At 37.3% G+C, this 18483-nt stretch overlaps 2 protein-coding genes across 2 annotated transcripts in view; one reads left to right on the top strand and one right to left on the bottom strand.

Annotated features, from left to right (window-relative positions):
• Positions 1-54: 54 nt before the first annotated feature.
• On the bottom strand, positions 55-14800 carry LOC137405598 (spermatogenesis-associated protein 4-like). The gene is made up of 6 exons (XM_068091908.1): positions 14661-14800; positions 7598-7730; positions 1691-1809; positions 1368-1527; positions 1026-1178; positions 55-291 (listed from the first exon to the last, which is right to left on the bottom strand). Exons 1-6 carry the CDS (start codon positions 14735-14737, stop codon positions 115-117), a joined length of 819 nt encoding a protein of 272 aa, XP_067948009.1. The 5' UTR covers positions 14738-14800; the 3' UTR covers positions 55-114.
• A 175-nt stretch (positions 14801-14975) lies between these two features.
• LOC137406011 (rab proteins geranylgeranyltransferase component A 2-like) overlaps positions 14976-18483 on the top strand; it is an 89335-nt gene continuing 85827 nt past the window's right edge. Inside the window, exon 1 of the mRNA XM_068092514.1 lies at positions 14976-15111. Within this exon, the coding sequence (XP_067948615.1) occupies positions 15054-15111 (58 nt within the window). The 5' untranslated portion in view covers positions 14976-15053. The remainder of the gene's footprint in view (positions 15112-18483) is intronic.

The raw sequence follows: 18483 nt of genomic DNA, 5'->3' as shown, positions 1-18483 counted from the left end.
GGATTTAATACAATACTAGTTTGGTAGATATTATGTAATTTAGCAGGAGCTTTGTATCACTGCCTTGATGATGAGAAGTCGAATAGCGTATGTCGATAATGTTTATCACATCAATCACGCTGATATCTGTGGAACACTAGATGCATTAAGTTGCTTTATTGTCACTTCAGGAATTGTCTGCTCTTTCGGAGATGCTTCTCTCGTTGATTGTTTAGACTTCAATGCAGACTTTCTTATTTTACCTGTTCCTGGAACACTAGTGATGAGAGAAGCTCTTGCATTACTCGACACCTAAAGGACAAGGGTTTAGTATCACACAAAGGTATAGTGCAGTGATAGCCACCACCTTACCATATTTGTACCAAGGGATACAACACTGATAACCACCACCTTCCCATATTTATACCAAGGTATACAACAGTGATAGGCGCCACCTTCCCATAGCCAGGTTCAAGGCATTTAAATGTTCTCGATGAAAACTTTTGCAACACACCGTTTCATTTTGCTAATTTTTTGCCATTTCATTACAAGGCCAGTAATTATAATCTGTATAAAGTAGTAATATTTACTATACTACTAGAGGTTTCACTCTATTGGTCTGTCTGAAGCCACGCTAAGAGCGTTAGAGAAAAATATTGCACCGCACTAGAATCAAACCCGGATATTTAAATTTACAGCCAAGCGTGTTACCAACTGCGCAGTCAATCACTTGGCTGTAACATAGAATAGTTGTGCACATAGTTATTACGCATAACAATCTCTCACGGCTCGCCGGACTACCAGTGGTATGAAAGTCTTCCAGAGCCATTATATTCTAGTGAGCCGTGGCAATGTCAAACTGGATTAACTGTATCACGCGTAACCCTAGTATGAATGCATAAAAACAAGAACTGTTTATATAGCTTATGTTCCCGTTGTTGCTAGTTGCTCTTCATTTGTTTTATTATTACTCAATGTGGCTACTCAATGACTTACCAACAGAACCCGTCTAAATCATACCACCTTGAAAGCCAGCATTTGTTTACCTGCATGTCGGGGGATTCCTCGTAAGCACAAGAAATTGGAGGTGGTCGTCTCGCTGCCCTTTCTCCTATTGTAGGCTTTATATCGAACCTTTGTGGGTCTCTCAGTCTGTCAACTCGTCGTTGCTCAACATGATTTCTAATGACATCGTGAGCCTGCAGCGGTAAAGATATTGTTTCTGTTACTAGGGCTTTTAGCAACACACCGATTATTCTCACTAAAGGTTTTGAGTGACATCCTTTTTTACGTAGTTTTGAGATCAGGTTTATTTAATAAGGGCAGCAGCTTATCTAGAAATATTACTAGTTCAGTTTTTTTGAACTTTACTGATTGTTTAACCTCACCTTGAACTGCGTGTGCAGTATGCTGGGTTGAGCGTCAAGCTCTGTGCCCTTTATGTTATTTTTCACCACTTGGGAGGCTGTTGTTCTGGCATGCATCGGTAGTTTGTTTTGGTATGCCCTATCTGAGAAGTCTATTTCATTCCCTTCTTTCTTCTTCACCCTGAATCAGGTAATTAGCTCAATAGTCATATAGTTGAAATGCTAAGTGGCGGAAATATTTAAAATGCATTAAATACTAAAGTCAATGTTTTAAAACATCTGTAGGTAAGTGCGATTGTGTCATACTCGCTGAACATCATTCAGTACTATTATGTTATACTTACTGTCTGTTTGTTAGGATCTCATACATTCTCTCCACTAACAGCTGGGCAGCCCCTTCTTTACAATGCATTGTACCATCTGTATATTCAGGTGGAATGTCTATATTGTACTTCTTTAAAAACTGCAAATATTTAGAAACAGGAAAATTATAGGAAAAACCGCTGTGCTTGCCTATTTATGTTTGTTGTTGGTTTCAAATTGTCCACCAAATGTAACCATTAGTAATATAATATATATGTACCATATATACTCAATTATAATGTAACCATTAGTAATGTAATATAAATGTACCATATATACTCAATTATAAGACGCACTTTTTTGACCTGAAAATCGGCCTACATTTCACCTGCGTCTTATAATCGCAACATACCACGAGAGGCCATGTGTTTCTATGAAGCAGCACCGATTATCAGGCCACTGCTATACCGTATACCACGTATACGAGAGGGGAATGGACACTCGGTAGACGGAAGACAATCGCGGGGATTTTAACTGTTTTTAACTCCACTTATTGCTCGCAAAAATGTCTTCAGTCAACAAACGTAAGATGATGCGCCGATGAGCGAAAAGCGCCGATGATCGAAAAATCCTTCAAGAAATGTTCTATCAGTAACAACCTCGACGGAACAGAAGACGACATCCTCTGGACTGATCAAGTGAACGACACCAATGAAGACACTGATGACGAAAATGAAATCTATGACGATATACTCACCGAGGAACAAGCCAAGAAACTCCTTGAAGATTCATCTGATGAAGAAGAATTCAACGGCTTTTGAAAATAAACATTTGTCAGTTTATTATGTATACACTTACTTGTAAAAATTGCAATGAATTTCAAATTTCTATGTCTGAGTGAGGTGATAAATAAATGGAATTATGTTTTTATTTCACGTTTTCGTAGCTTTTTATTACGGTATGAGGTCAAACGGACGCCTTTATAAGGAAGATTAAGAATGATTGCTCACTTCCAAGATATAGTCACGTGACTGACAAGAAAATAACAACCAGATTCGTTTTCAAAAAATTTATTCATGACAAACAAAAACAACACAATAAACAGCGCATGTGAAAAGATTTATGGATTCCAATTACGGTACAAAATTGATTGCCGGCAGACTTCAGTTGAATTCACTCCAGCATTAAAACTTACCTGTCAGTCAGTCAACTGAGCCCTAAAAGTGAGAAAACAATCGATTGATCGCGCGAAAATTTCACTTGTGAAGAGATCAATTGAAGTGCGTCCTATACTTGAATTACCCTTTATTCTCAATAATTGGCTGAAATTTATGCTGCGTCTTATACTAGGGTGCGTCCTATAATTGAGTATATACGGTATATGTTACTTTATAGGCAACCATGTGTAATGTGATATATATGTCACTTCATGGGCAACCATTAGTAATGTAATATATATGTCACTCCATAGGCAACCATTAGTAATATAATAGGCCCTATATATGTTACTTTATAGGCAACCATTAGTAATGTAATATATATATGTTACTTTATAGGCAACCATTAGTAATCTACTATATAAACGGCAATCGTTGTCTGTCTGCTTGATTGTGTGTCCGCCTTATACAGTACCGTACTTTTCGGACTATTAGCCGCTGCTAGGTATCTAGGGCGCATTAACGGGAATCTCCAGTTAGTACACGCCGAGCTATACATAACCTATTTATCGATTTTACACAAAATCACGTTATCTCGGGTTAGCGCGCCTCTTTACGGTACTCAACGACACTGGTGCGTTTGAAACAGCAAAATTGCTGCCATGCTAAAAAGCGCCGTCCTGAGTTCGGCGGCCTATACAGCTATACAAATGTACTAATCATTAAATAAAAAACATTAATGAATAGTAATTTATATGCGATTAATATTTACTGCCAACGTGTACCGAGAAGGTCACGCAAATGTTGGTTTCTTGCGGTCACTGAAAAACGCAGTTCTCACCTACTAAATTTATACATAAAAAAGCTAAGTATTTCTTAATCAATGTTGTATGCCAACACTGAACTGAAATCATATACAGTCAAACATGGATAACTCGAACTTCACGGGACCGAGCGAAAGTGTTCAAGTTATCAGAGCGTTCAAGTTATCAGAGCACTGTCACAAGTGCATGTATTTAACAGAAGATACATGTACATATACAAACTATGTATAAAGCAAAATCATAGATTGCTTGTTGCAAGTTATAGAGCCTCTCATGTAAAGTTTCAAAATTATTTATCAGGAAGTATAGATATTTTTCTGTCACTTGAGATTTGTTTGTTGCTTTAGGTGATTGTAATGTCATGAGGTTTTCAGATGAAAATTGGCAAAACTTGATCGCCGTTAAAACACTCAGAGAATAAGACCCATCTTTTTTCTTCTCAGCGTTTAAACAGCAATCAATTTTGCCAATTTTAATCTTAAAACATCCTGGCAGTCACATCACCTGAAACTACAAACAAATCTCAGCAGATAAAAAAATATATCTTCACACGAGTAAACATTTACGACCAATCCAAAATCGCATGCTTTACATCTGATCAGTTGTTTCATTTAAAAAACCTATTCTGCTGCCTAACCATATATGCTGCCGTGTTAAAAAGCACCGTCCTGAGTTCTGCGGCCTATACAAAGGTGCCCATACAGCTATACAAATGTACTACTCATTAAATAAAATAAATTAATGAGTAGTAATTTACATGTGATTAATATTTACTGCCAACGTGTACCAAGAAGGTCACGTGAACGTTTGTTTCTTGGGGCCACTGGAAAAAACGCTGTTCTCACCTACTAAATTCATACATCAGGTGAGTACTTTAAAAGGTGAGTCCTTCTCATTCAATGTTATATTGTCTATGAATTTCCACACATCCACTACATAACCCTTTCACTTGCGTCAGTGCACAAATTTAGCTATCGGCCTACTGCCAACCATTTTGCCGATATTGCTTAATATGTATACAATATTTTTTCAATTTCAAACTCCATCTATAACGTTTGTTTTGGTTATATATTTCATTTTGCCAACATGTTAACAAGCACTGCTATACAAAATATCGTTGTATTTATACTTTATGCAGTTTGATTATCTGTGTAATCACAAAAATCTGAATTGGCTATATCATCAACATAAGTAGTTATTTGTTTTTAATGAATGCATTTAATTTTATTAATGCATTTAATGAACTCGCACAAAAAATCTTCGTTTTGAAGTTGGAAATTCTCAAACAAAGATTTAAAATTAAATTTTAGGCTAATTTTATAGAGAAATCTTAGGACAAAACTGTCACTACCGTAAAAGTCCTAAAGATCGTTGGTTATGTTATCAACAAATAATAAAATTCAGTTGCTAGCAATTGCTGGGAAAGTCACAAAAATGTGTTTACTGCGGTCGACCATAGAAAGAGCATGAATGAGCCTACTTCAGTGAAAGGGTTGCAAACGTTAGATTTGCCATTGTTTGTGATAGTAAACATGTTCATTTCCTTCCGCAGCTGAGTTACTTTTACTTTTTTTAAGCTACTATTACTACAGAACTACAGCTACTACAGAATTTGCACGGGCACTCCGAGCGTTGCAATAGGCGACGGTGGGAAGAAAGCGAGCAGTGTATATTACAAAAAAGCACACCATCTCATTCAATTTTAGAAATGCTTGAAGCAGTGCAATGCCTTCCAAAAAGCCTACTGCCCAAACGCAAGAACAGATTGATTCCCGTAGAGAAAGAGACTGAATTCGCAAAGCAGCAGCTAGACGAGCAGAAACTGCAGAGCAAACACAGCTATGCCCACAACGAAGCGGAACTGCTACTGCATCTGCTAAAAGTGCAGAAACTGCAGGGCAAACACAGCTATGCCTACAACGAAACAGAATAGCAGCTGCTAGAAGAGCAGAAACCGCTGAACAAACACAGGTACACCGAGAGCAGGTTAGAATAGATGCTACAGCCGCTAGAAGTGCAGAGACTACTGAACCGACCCAGCAACGACTGAAACGGCTCAGAGCAGCTGCTACATTGGCCAGACGTGCATAAACCTACAAGCAGATGCAGCGGCGACAAGAACATGATGCACTAGCTACAACAGCTGCTCGGCGAGCTGAATTTTCTGAGCAGATGAAACGGCGACAACAGCGAGACGCACTAGCTACAGCAGCTGCTACCAGGCGCCGTGTATGGACAGAAAACTTCGCACTTGACTACACTCCTGCAACACAGTATAGGGCCGAATTTTTCTAAGAGACGAATGTCCAAAAATGCTCCAGATGTAATGCCTTACATTGAAAAGGCAAGAGGCCATATATGTAGTTTATATAGTAGATTTTATTGATAATAAATTTTATCAACACAACCACATTACCGCTGCACAGTTTGTATACACCATGTCAAAACACAGGCTATAGACGAAGAACTGGTGAGTCATGATTAGTGTTTCGAGCATGTAGAATAAATCTCAATTCAATAAATGCTGGTGATACCTTAGCAGTGCAATAGGAAAATATTTTCTAGAATTTCTTAAAATATGTAATTTAAAATATGTAAAACTTTTCAATACTGCCAGTTTGAAGAACTTCAGTTTGCCTAGCGATGTCAATTTCATTATCAGTTCTGTGTACAAAATTAGGACAATTCCGATTTGAATGGTTCGAGACTGATGCATTGTAGACTAGCTGTAGAACACATTGCATATTTCCATTGGTCTCTCCAACATTATTGACATGTACAACTGCATATGTGTATGCAGTCAAATCAGCACAGAAATTTCAGTAGATTGCATATTTGGAGTTGTTTTACAGTATGAAAGACAACTCTCAATAAAACTACTGCTTTACGTAAATCTGTTCCCGAACACGAGTAATGCAGCTAGTGTAATATATACATATGTTACTTCATAGGCAAAAATTAGTAATGTAATATATATATATATGTTACTTTATAGTCAACCATTGGGAATATAATATATACGTTACTTTAGAGACAACCATTTATAATGTAACTAGCTGTGTCACCCGGCGTTGCCCGTGTAATAGAAGAGTCTTTGGACAGAAAATTGATTTGTATTTAACATATAACAACATTTGTCATTATAACTTTCAAAGTACATATCACGAGAGAAGTGTGTCGCGTAGTTGAAATAAATTAAGTGAAAAATAAAAACAGCTGTAAAGGTTTTAAAACTTTTTCAAACAACTGTACCTTTCAAGCTAGTAGCCTGGCATACTGCCAATGGAAAACCCCACTAAGCTAGTTAATAAGGTTAGGCTTCCAATAATTGTCCAGCTCAGCTGTTCTAATAATAGCTATAGCCGGATTTCCAACAGATGGATTTCCAACACACGGACTTTGAGAAATATATATGTAGATATAAGATATATATGTTACTTTCTAGACAATAATATTATTTCAAACAGAAATAAATATCTTCCAAACTAAGCCATGCAAGAAACAAATAAACGGCAGCAGTTAGCCAATGAAATCAAATGAATGGCTTGACATATAACGTTTACAACTTTACAATACCCTCGGGTGCTGTGAGAAGAGGTATTATTAGGCAAACGATAGCAGCTAGCAATGATAGTTTCAAAATAATTGTTAGAAAAGAAACAGCTCATTGCTAGCCGCTTGAACAATCTTCCACCAAATATCTGTTCTCTTAGCGGAGAAGGTATTTTGAATGCTATGTCAAACCATTTTTTCATTTTAATGGCTGCCACGGTGAATGTTTTACACTTTAATAATATTGAATATTGACATGATAGATATAATGAATATTATATAATACCTCATTGGCCAACGTAACAGTTTGTGACAATCTTCAAGAAGAGAAGGTTGACAGACGCTTGTACAAGAATAAGTGGAGAAATGCTACTCTCTTAATAACTTAATAATGTAACTCAACAATGTAACTTACATTGTTGAGCAAGTCCCAGTTGAGCTGCTTAGATTTGAGTGAAGTGCCATTCGTGTAATAGTTGTGCATCTGAATGGCTTGAGGATAGTACCAAGAGAATATTTCGGCTACTATATATCCATTAGTGAGGTCCCTGTAACCATTGACATATGATACAGATAGACATATGATACAGATAGACATATGATACAGATAGACATATGATACAGATAGACATATGATACAGATAGACATATGATCCAGATAGACATATGATACAGATAGACATGATACAGATAGACATCAGTTTTATTACTGGACATAATTGTTTTCAACAGCTTGAATGAAAATTGTAACTTTAATACTGAACTTAGGCCAGCAGAGTTTGTAAGTGATGTACCACACAATTAATGCAAACATGTAAACACAAATTTGATATGTCATTGCTTGTATTTTCTTGTTATTATCTCATACTACATTATTCACTGCCAGATGTTTTATCACAACTGACAAGTTAGTTTGCATTGTTGTTTGCCTATTCCTGGTCCTCCATGTTTCCTACATGAATATACCAGCTAATCTGTTTCAGGATATTATTCTGTGCTTTAATTTGATGTATTTCCTGTTTATTGTGACATTTCCTAGCTTCTGTGGGAACTTGTAAGTGAACATAGATAAAAACAGATTTATACATAGTTATTGAATCTCTATCCATTATCAAAATAAAAAACAAATTGCCATATATATGCTTCAAGTAAGGTGGTATGGATATAATGGAAGATTTTCGTGCTGCACCTAACATTCACAGTGTTGAATTTTACGCATGTAAGAACATGTTAGAAGCTGATTTCATGAGACCAGACCCTTTGCAAGATGACCTCACGACACCTTAACTCCTTTTGGGAAAGGTGAAGTTATTGAAGATAATCTTTGCCTAAACAGCAAACCTGTAGAAATTTCACGCCTACTAACATATACATTGGCTGGCCTAGTAGAAATTCTGATACATGTGGTGGCTGATGATATTCTCCGCCTATGGCAAATGTGAAACCGTGAACGATACAACAACCAATCACGACCACAATCTGCAGAGACTACTGGGATGAGCAGAGAAAGCTATCTTCCAGTTCATTTAATATAATGCAAGTTTTACTAGAATAGTTGTCTTACACTGGCCATATAAAGTTTTACTAGAAGAGTTGTCTTACACTGGCCATATAAAGTTTTACTAGAAGAGTTGTCTTACACTGGCCATATAAAGTTTTACTAGAAGAGTTGTCTTACACTGGCCATATAAAGTTTTACTAGATGAGTTGTCCTACACTGGCCATTTTAAGTTGTACTAGAAGAGTTGTCCTACACTGGCCATTTTAAGTTTTACTAGATGAGTTGTCCTACACTGGCCATTTTAAGTTGTACTAGAAGAGTTTACTAGAAGAGTTGTCTTACACTGGTCATATTAAGTTTTACTAGATGAGTTGTCCTACACTGGCCATATTGAGTTTGACTAGAAGAGTTGTCTTACACTGGTCATATGAAGTTTTACTGGAAGATTTGTCCTACACTAGCCATATTACAATAGGAAATATAAAAAAAGCGCAAACAAGGTAATCTCAAGAATACCAAAGCCAAAATCAGCCATGTTGTCAGACAATTTCAAGGATATATAAACTATTTAGCTATATTTGTTCCTAACTGCTCCTCACAAACGGAACATTGAAAAAGGAGTTTGATTTGTTAGATTGTGAGTTAAAATGGAAGTATAACCAAAGAAAGGATTTTTGAATACTTAGAGAAATAGCTACAACTGAAACAACTTGGCAATGTTTCAACGTAAACAAATCTATGACCATATAAACCAATGTTGGTGCAAAGGGTCTGGGTCACGCATTAGTCTAAGACAGTAACTAGTTTGAAAACAGAACTAGTCCAAGTACCAAAAAACTTATCATTTATGCTGCTGGTCCCACAATGATATTCAGTCAAAAGTGCTCAAAAATCAGGCAAATGTCAAATAGTACCGAATATGCTATGAAAACGCCCAATCGACAATGGAAATAAAATCATATGAGATCTGACACAAATGGCAACATAATTTGAGAAAAAGCTTGTCTTGACAAGCTTTTTCTAAAATCACGTTGCAAAGACAGCAGAAACACACAATACTACTCATTCGCTGATTCATGTATTAGACTACACAAAACTACTCATTCGCTGATACATGTATTAGACTCCACAAAACTACTCATTCGCTGATACATGTATTAGACTACACAAAACTACTCATTCGCTGATACATGTATTAGACTTCACAAAACTACTCATTCGCTGATACATGTATTAGACTACACAAAACTACTCATTCGCTGATACATGTATTAGACTTCACAAAACTACTCATTCGCTGATACATGTATTAGACTCCACAAAACTACTCAATCGCTGATACATGTATTAGACTACACAAAACTACTCATTCGCTGATACATGTATTAGACTCCACAAAACTAGTCATTCGCTGATACATGTATTAGACTACACAAAACTACTCATTCGCTGATACATGTATTAGACTTCACAAAACTACTCATTCGCTGATACATGTATTAGACTACACAAAACTACTCATTCGCTGATACATGTATTAGACTCCACAGAACTACTCATTCGCTGATACATGTATTAGACTACACAAAACTACTCATTCGCTGATACATGTATTAGACTACACAAAACTACTCATTCGCTGATACAAGTATTAGACTACACAAAACTACTCATTTGCTGATACATGTATTAGACTCCACAAAACTACTCATTCGCTGATACATGTATTAGACTACACAAAACTACTCATTCGCTGATACATGTATTAGACTCCACAAAACTACTCATTCGCTGATACATGCATTAGACTCCACAAAACTACTCATTCGCTGATACATGTATTAGACTACACAAAACTACTCATTCGCTGATACAAGTATTAGACTACACAAAACTACTCATTCGCTGATACATGTATTAGACTCCACAAAACTACTCATTCGCTGATACATGTATTAGACTACACAAAACTACTCATTCGCTGATACATGTATTAGACTTCACAAAACTACTCATTCGCTGATACATGTATTAGACTACACAAAACTACTCATTCGCTGATACATGTATTAGACTCCACAAAACTACTCATTCGCTGATACATGTATTAGACTACACAAAACTACTCATTCGCTGATACATGTATTAGACTACACAAAACTACTCATTCGCTGATACAAGTATTAGACTACACAAAACTACTCATTCGCTGATACATGTATTAGACTCCACAAAACCACTCATTCGCTGATACATGTATTAGACTACACAAAACTACTCATTCGCTGATACATGTATTAGACTACACAAAACTACTCATTCGCTGATACATGTATTAGACTCCACAAAACTACTCATTCGCTGATACATGTATTAGACTACACAAAACTACTCATTCGCTGATACAAGTATTAGACTACACAAAACTACTCATTCGCTGATACATGTATTAGACTACACAAAACTACTCATTCGCTGATACATGTATTAGACTACACAAAACTACTCATTCGCTGATACATGTATTAGACTTCACAAAAGCCCTTGCTAACATCCCATATGCTCTCTTTTCGGAAAAACTCAGATATGTGATGTAACATTGTTAGGAACCATGGAAACGTGATCCACGCATTTCACGAGATCACGGATGCGGTGAGACCAGCGACACCTCTGAAGATTCAGATTATTAACAATACTTCGGTCCCCCTTATAACAAATTCTCCACCTGAGCGGTCAGCCCTAACCTTTTGTGCAACTATTAATAGTGACGACTTTTGGAGCTAACAATACTGTGCCAGGTAATATTACTACACCTGATTAAAATCCCTTCCGACAATCTTGATACAAGTTTTTTTGATGGAGCGAATACAGTATGTTGTACTAAGGAGCTATCTTCTGGTGTGTGACAGGGCCGGACAGGCGCTGGGGCCGACCCTCTCTTATTCACTATATTAATATTTTACCCGCTGATTTCAACTGTAGAGTCAGCTTGTACGCTGATGCCACAATACTATACCAAGAAGTTATTAATAAAATGGAAATGATTATCTTCCAGAAGAATGTCAGTGCAGTAAAAAGGAATGTCTAACATTGGAAGATGCGTCGAACCAAACCATAAACTCCATTATTTCTACTTAATCTCATGTACTATTCTTTCTACTCTACACTGATTATCTTCTATGTAATAATGGTTTTATGCTTCCTATCGCCTACACATGTTGCCTGATCAAAGCCTTAAACGAGAGGTTGTGCTCTTCTATAGTCCATGAACAACTACAGTAGCTTGTTTAGTTTTTAGCCAGTTCAACAGAATATGGTGATTTTCCAAAGCCTAATGGAAACATTTTATTTACATTAAAAAACTGAATGAGTCCAAGCCTCTGTTAAAAAAGCTGTGGGCTACAATCAGTGAGTATGCATTATCGTGTTACATTTTCTCTGTTATATTATTCGTTTCATCTTTCTAATTTATATGATTGCAAAATGGTTGTGTCAGTTATATCAAACACAAATTACACAATAACTGAGCTTATGAGCTTGACTCATCGCATATACAATGCCTAGAAAATACCAAATATATAGGTGTCATTTTGCAACAAGATCTAAATTACGACCGATACATTGCCTTAAAAACTGAAAAAGCTAGTAAAATCTTGGTGCAATTAAATATACACTCAGTAGTGCACCCGAAAACATCTGCCTGCTCATATAGACCAGCCTATGTATACCCACCAAAAAGTACGCGGATACAATATGTGAATCTACCAACAAAACTATGAAAAACTCAATTGAAGGCATGCAGAGGAGAGCTGTTAGGTTCGTGAGCAGTTTAAAAAGTTGTGACAGTATTACTGAAGCCTAGGCATACAGACGCAGGCATAGAGTAGCTTACTCACTAAAATCCTCTAAGATGAGCAACGACACAGTATTCTCACATCAAGTTCTCACATCTAGTTATAATGAAATAATTAAAAACAAATCTCATAAAAAAACAACGAGACACAAGCGTACCCAGCCATGGGAAACTCACTTCAGTATATGCAGCCTCTGGTATACTTCCCAACAGCTTTTTTACCCAAAACTATACATGACTTGAAAGTACGACCAGAAACTGTATAGCCACTAGCCAGCTATGCGCTAAAACAAAAGTAATAATGTGGTGGCACACTGTTTCCCTTTGAGACACTCTACTTTTACTTAGCGGTGTAGAGTATGCTATCATTTCAGATGTATTCAGAGATGATTAACTTGATATTCCGAATTTACCAAACAATATGTCTGCATCCATAGCAAAGTTGTATGGAAATACTGCGAAAACAAGATACCAACAGGAAATGTACCCAGACCACAGGATAAGCATATAATTCGTACAAGCAGCAAGACACCCAAAGACATTAAAAGATTCAATAATTAGAAAATGTCAAAAGCAAACTAGAAACTTCAAATTTGGAAGAAATCAATCATAGAAACTGCGTCAACACCAGATGGAGAATATGCCAAAGGGAAGTCAAAGCAATTAAACCTACCAATCATCAACATCAAAAAGCCACCAGAGAAACATTAAAGGCGAGTCAAATGAGTCACATACAGATCTGCCACTCCTGTCAAACATGACCTAGACACTAGGAGTAAGTCACGAGCTTCACCCTACATGTCAACATCACGTGCACCAGCTGAAGACTTACGCAAACAAGATATCTTCGCACGCCTCACAGAAAGCATCGAACTTTAACACTCAACCTACACCCACAGGCTAACCATCCCACATGCCAGACATCAATAAAAGAGAACAGCTCCAATGACTCAGCACCTCCATCTCCATCTCTATCTTCGGCTCTAACTTGAGCTCCGGCTCTCTCTTACCGAGGGCCTCCTTGGACGCTTTCCCATCTGCCTGCCGAGGAGCCTCTCTCTTTTCTCTACCAATGGAGCCTCCTTCTTCTCCACCAGCTGAGCTTCCTTTACGCCACTATCTCAACTGCCGACACTTTCTACCTATGACCTCTCACGACTCTCGTTTGACTATTCACAGCCGCATGGACCGAGCCAAGCAAACACAGACGACCGTTCGAGTAAGGATGTAATTTTTATTAGCTCTCTTAATTGTTTTGTCATTAATATTATTGTTTTAGAGTTTTTTTAGTTGTGTATTTTAATTGTTTGACTTATAGAATAAAGAAGTAACTTGTACTAGTAAATATCAGCATTACTTACAATAGCTTAACACCTTCATTAGCACCTGAACCAGTAATAATCAAATTAGCACCCACAAGCTAAGTAAAAGTGCACAAACTAAACATAGTCAAAATAGAGTAATATGACAAGCAAATTCAACGCTGATGTTGTGTGTGAATTTGGATTAGTTATGCATAACATAATTTCTCCACAACCACACATAACAACAACATTTGAAGGTGTCAAGAAAGCTACAAGTTGTAACTTTAACCTATAAGCTCATAGGTTAAAACTATTCAACTAGGCTTTAACCTGCCAGCAATGGCTTACCTGATAACCCATAACTAGTCACAGTGTTAAACGACTATGAAGAGCAAGCCATATTATTGTCTCAGAAACCAACTAAATGTGCTAGACAGGGTCATTTACAAATAGGTGCAGTTGGCCCTCCCGCAAAAAATAGATAAGCAAGTATACGTTTGCATACAAACTACAAACATTTTTAATGGTCTTCTGTCATCAGAATATTATGTTGTGCTTTAATTTGAAGTGTTTTATATTCGCTATGACATTCCATAGCTTTTGTGAGAATCTGTAACGAAATGTAGATAACACAAATTGTAAGACTTCTAACTATGCTAAAAATACAAATAATAAACATTAACATTATATTTTTGCTATTTCGATTAAATTAATGATGTAATTTCTCTACAAGTTTTTATGCAGAACGATTAGTCACTTGAACATGTTGTTCGAAGCAGATCTTCTCGCAATAAAGTGAACATGAATTGATAAAACTCACCACTTGACATTTTTTACTTGCCAAGTCAAATCAAGACTTTGTAACCATCTTATGACTTCTCTGGGCAGACCTGCCATTTGTCAAATTAACTTTCAATGTGAAAGGTTTAGGTCAGAGTCAAGATGCCGTTTAGTAAACACTATTGCAACTAACTAATACACTACTTATTTCGCTGAAAATCGTTATGACAACGTAGCCTGAAACAACCTTCGCCTAAACCTTCGTCCATTTGTTGCACAAAGCGGTTATATTGTATAGCCTGCTTTAAAAACTGTTTTGGTTTCTTATCACAAAGATGAGTGTTTCCGGACTCACTGCTAACGTTGGAAGCTCGCAGCTTACCTGTCCAGAGGTACATTCCCCGTAAGACCAGTGTAGTCTTTGAACTCGATTATGCCTAATCATACAGACGCACTGCCGGAAGATTTTGATGTAATACTTTTAGGCACAGGTAACAGTAACCATTTTGCTGTCATATGTTTTGCGGCAGTAGCGCAAATAATATTTTTCTTTGTGTATCATCTATCCGTAAAATTATTTCCTAACACTATCTAGTCTGTAAGCAAATTGAACTACTGTTATAATCTAGAGCTTTATTTCAACAACAAAGTAATAAGACTGTTTTGCATTATATAGACTGTTTAGATACGCATGGAACGATTAAAGTTTGAACACCCACTAGGCCTATATCCAGAGCTGAAAGCGTCAAGGTATTTGATGCTTTCATCTTTGGCTATAGTGGAGTTGTGCAGGTGGACTTGGTAATCAAATGATTTTTACTGACAACCAAGTCTGTCTGCACAACACCACTAAACCCAGAGCCTAAAGCATCAAATACCTTGGTGTGACACTTGACAGTAAGATTCAGTGGCAGTCTCATATCAATGGCACGCCACCAAAGCGAACTCCACCTTGGGTTTTATCAGACACAACAACATCAGAACAGGTTCGTGTGACTGTGTACAAACAGTTTTTGCATCTTGTGCTGGAATATGCCCCAGCATCTTGGGATTCTGCACCAGACAGTACCTCTTTCAAACTGAAGGTTGTGTTAGAGAAACAGATAGAAAGATCGGCACCACCAGTCTCTTCTAGTGACAGTAGCTGCTACCTTTATCCGAACGCTGATCTGAGGGACGACTTAAGACCTTTAATCGATATCATCACTCAAACTCGGTATTGTTGGATCGATACATCAAACGTTCTCAATTCTGCTCACTGCGTAAACATCAGCACCAGTACTTCATACCGCAGTTCAACACGCTGCACCACCAGCGCTTATTCTTCATTCATACAGCAAGAGTTTGGAACTGACTGCCATCCAATAGAAATCTTTTAGTATAGCCTGACATCTAGTTTGCATGTATTGTACTATAAGTCCAACTTTGTTGCCGACCAGAAACAATGTAATCGATAATGAGACAATGTTTCCCAAGTCTCAGCTTTTGCTGGTGCTGGGGACTGTACGGACGCAGGTAAATACCCAGATTTTTCCCTTAACCTTGATATTGCTATTTAGCATTGTTTGATTTTTCAATACAAAAAAGATCATTTATTGCGGGATTTTCACATTTTTTAAAGCATTTCTTTGCCTTTTACCACTCGTCTGTAATCCAGCAAAAGCCAGTCCGTGTAGTGCATGCACCCACTACAATCACCACTATATCTGTTCCTACTTGGCAACTGAATATTTGCTTTACCAACTAGCCTTAACTTACTACGACCATCCTATTTCCAAAACACACCAAATGCAAATGACTATCGTTCATCAAAAATCCTTCAAAGGCAGTAGGCCTATTCTTTTACCGTTTCTGATCTCGCTTCTCCAGGAGCCCTCCTGCGAGGGCATCAGAGTCCAAGCCCTGGAACTCTTCTAGAAGATCCTCATGATCTGAAATAACAGCCTCGCTGAAGCTTGGCTTCATCGGCATTGCCCCCACCATACTTACATACCATACTTTCACCGGTGTGAGGGTCCACTTGAACTGGCGCCGCATCCAGCTCACTAATGCTACCTCCATGGCATCAACTTTATTGAACCAGCTGGCCCCTAACCTGTGTTCAGTATATGGCTATCCTCAACCTCATCAATCCTTTCCAAGCTAGCGGATGTGCCTCCATTCTTGTCAGTGTTGCTACTTGCAGTAGATTTGGTGACCGTGGCTGCTCAACTAATATACTGCTGTCCTTACTGCTGGCACAGTAGTACGGAAACCTCATACGATGCTCATCATTTTGGCTAGGTACTCCTAAACCTTGTATGTCTGCCTGTTCTTTTTAACCTGTCGAGAGATGAGCAGTTGTCTTCTTTCTCCTGTAGCCTAGCAGAGTCCTCTCGTAGGCTGTTCTGGCTTCCCATCATTTTCTGTCAGTGTCTACAAGTTGCTCATTGACTTCCTTTTGCGACACAAAGCCAAAATTAATGACTGCAATGACTGTCAACAATTACTGCATTTATTGGTCGCTGACCTGACTCTTTGCTGTCACTGCCTAGCTGGTGCTATGGCCAGACAGCTTTATTTTGGCTCCAACTGCATAGAGCTAATGCTAGTCGCTTCTCAGTAAAATTGCGAAAGTTTGTAGAGGCACCTTAAAGACTATAGTGCTCCCTCAGGATACGATTGCCCTGATATACAATTTTTTTCACCTTATGAAGTTGAACATAGTGAGATTTTCACCTCACCATACGAATTTTATTTCACTATACGAATTCAAGAAAATTTTTACTCGAGTTCAGTTTGGCAGTCGATGCGCTTATTACGTACATCAAAATACAAAGACGCCAAAATGCAGTTCAGTTCAATAACATTTTCACAACGTTTAAAAGAGACACGTTGACCGAATTCTCTCAGGTCAGCATTCCATCTTGGAAATTTTTGTGAAAAGTGCGTAAGCATGAGCAAATATTCATTTTTAGCATTATACTTCCTTTTACAATAAATTTTTATTCATCATACATTTATTTTTACAAGTATCTATATTTAATTCGTTAGCTATGGAATTTGAGACTGATACAAACATTGCAAGACGAAGGAAAAACTATTCTTATGACAACAAAGTTGGAGGTAATAAATAAATGGGAAGAAAGCCCTCGTATTGTTAATATTGCCAAGGAATATGGTCGCAATCAATTAACAATTGCGATCACTGTTATTAAAAACAAGAAATTCGTTAAAGCTAACACAAGGAGCAGATTAGGACTGACAATTTGAAGGAGTTCGAGGCTACCCACGAGATCAGCATTCAAGAGGAGCAACCATTTAGTAGTGGCACGGAAGCAGAAGCGACAGAAAAACTTACATCGTCAGAAAAATTTCAAGTGTTTAATTTACTGGTGTGGACTGGTACATAAAAAACAATACTGTACAATATATATAATGTATATCATTCATTTATTTTCTTTGTGTGACGTGTTTTTCATGTTTTATTTTATTTCATGTTTTACTCATTTCATTTTGATTTTATGTTTTATTTTCTTGTTTAATCATGTCATTGCAGGTGGGCCTGTTTTCTACTACGTAAATACAATTCATCGTATGTATGTAACTCATATATAACTAGCTACTCAAGATGGTTGAAGCATCCACATTACTTTCTAGAACTTGCTAAAGCCCTGCCTGTTAGGGTATAAATACGTACAAACTTCTGCATGTATGGTTACATTGATTCTTGTGCACATTCCATACAAAAAAAAACTACTGTACAACCTTCTGGAATCCTTTTACAAGCGTTAGCTCGCTAGCAATTTCCTGCATTGCATCAGCATGTACAAGGCACCAGCAAGCATCATCCTCAATAAGTGATCAAGTAGGCTATCCTCTAC

The sequence above is a fragment of the Watersipora subatra genome, chromosome 10 (assembly GCF_963576615.1).
Source record: "Watersipora subatra chromosome 10, tzWatSuba1.1, whole genome shotgun sequence".
NCBI lineage: Eukaryota > Metazoa > Bryozoa > Gymnolaemata > Cheilostomatida > Watersiporidae > Watersipora > Watersipora subatra.
This window is presented reverse-complemented; position numbering and strand designations above follow the sequence as displayed.

Coding starts and splice junctions, on each gene's coding strand:
- LOC137405598 (XM_068091908.1), bottom strand. CDS start 14,737: ATGGCAGGTCTGCCCAGAGAAGTCATAAGATGGTTACAAAGTCTTGAT. Junction 1,528..1,690: donor GAGATCCTAACAAACAGACA/GTAAGTATAACA, acceptor TACCTGATTCAG/GGTGAAGAAGAAAGAAGGGA. Junction 1,179..1,367: donor TACTGCACACGCAGTTCAAG/GTGAGGTTAAAC, acceptor TTACCGCTGCAG/GCTCACGATGTCATTAGAAA.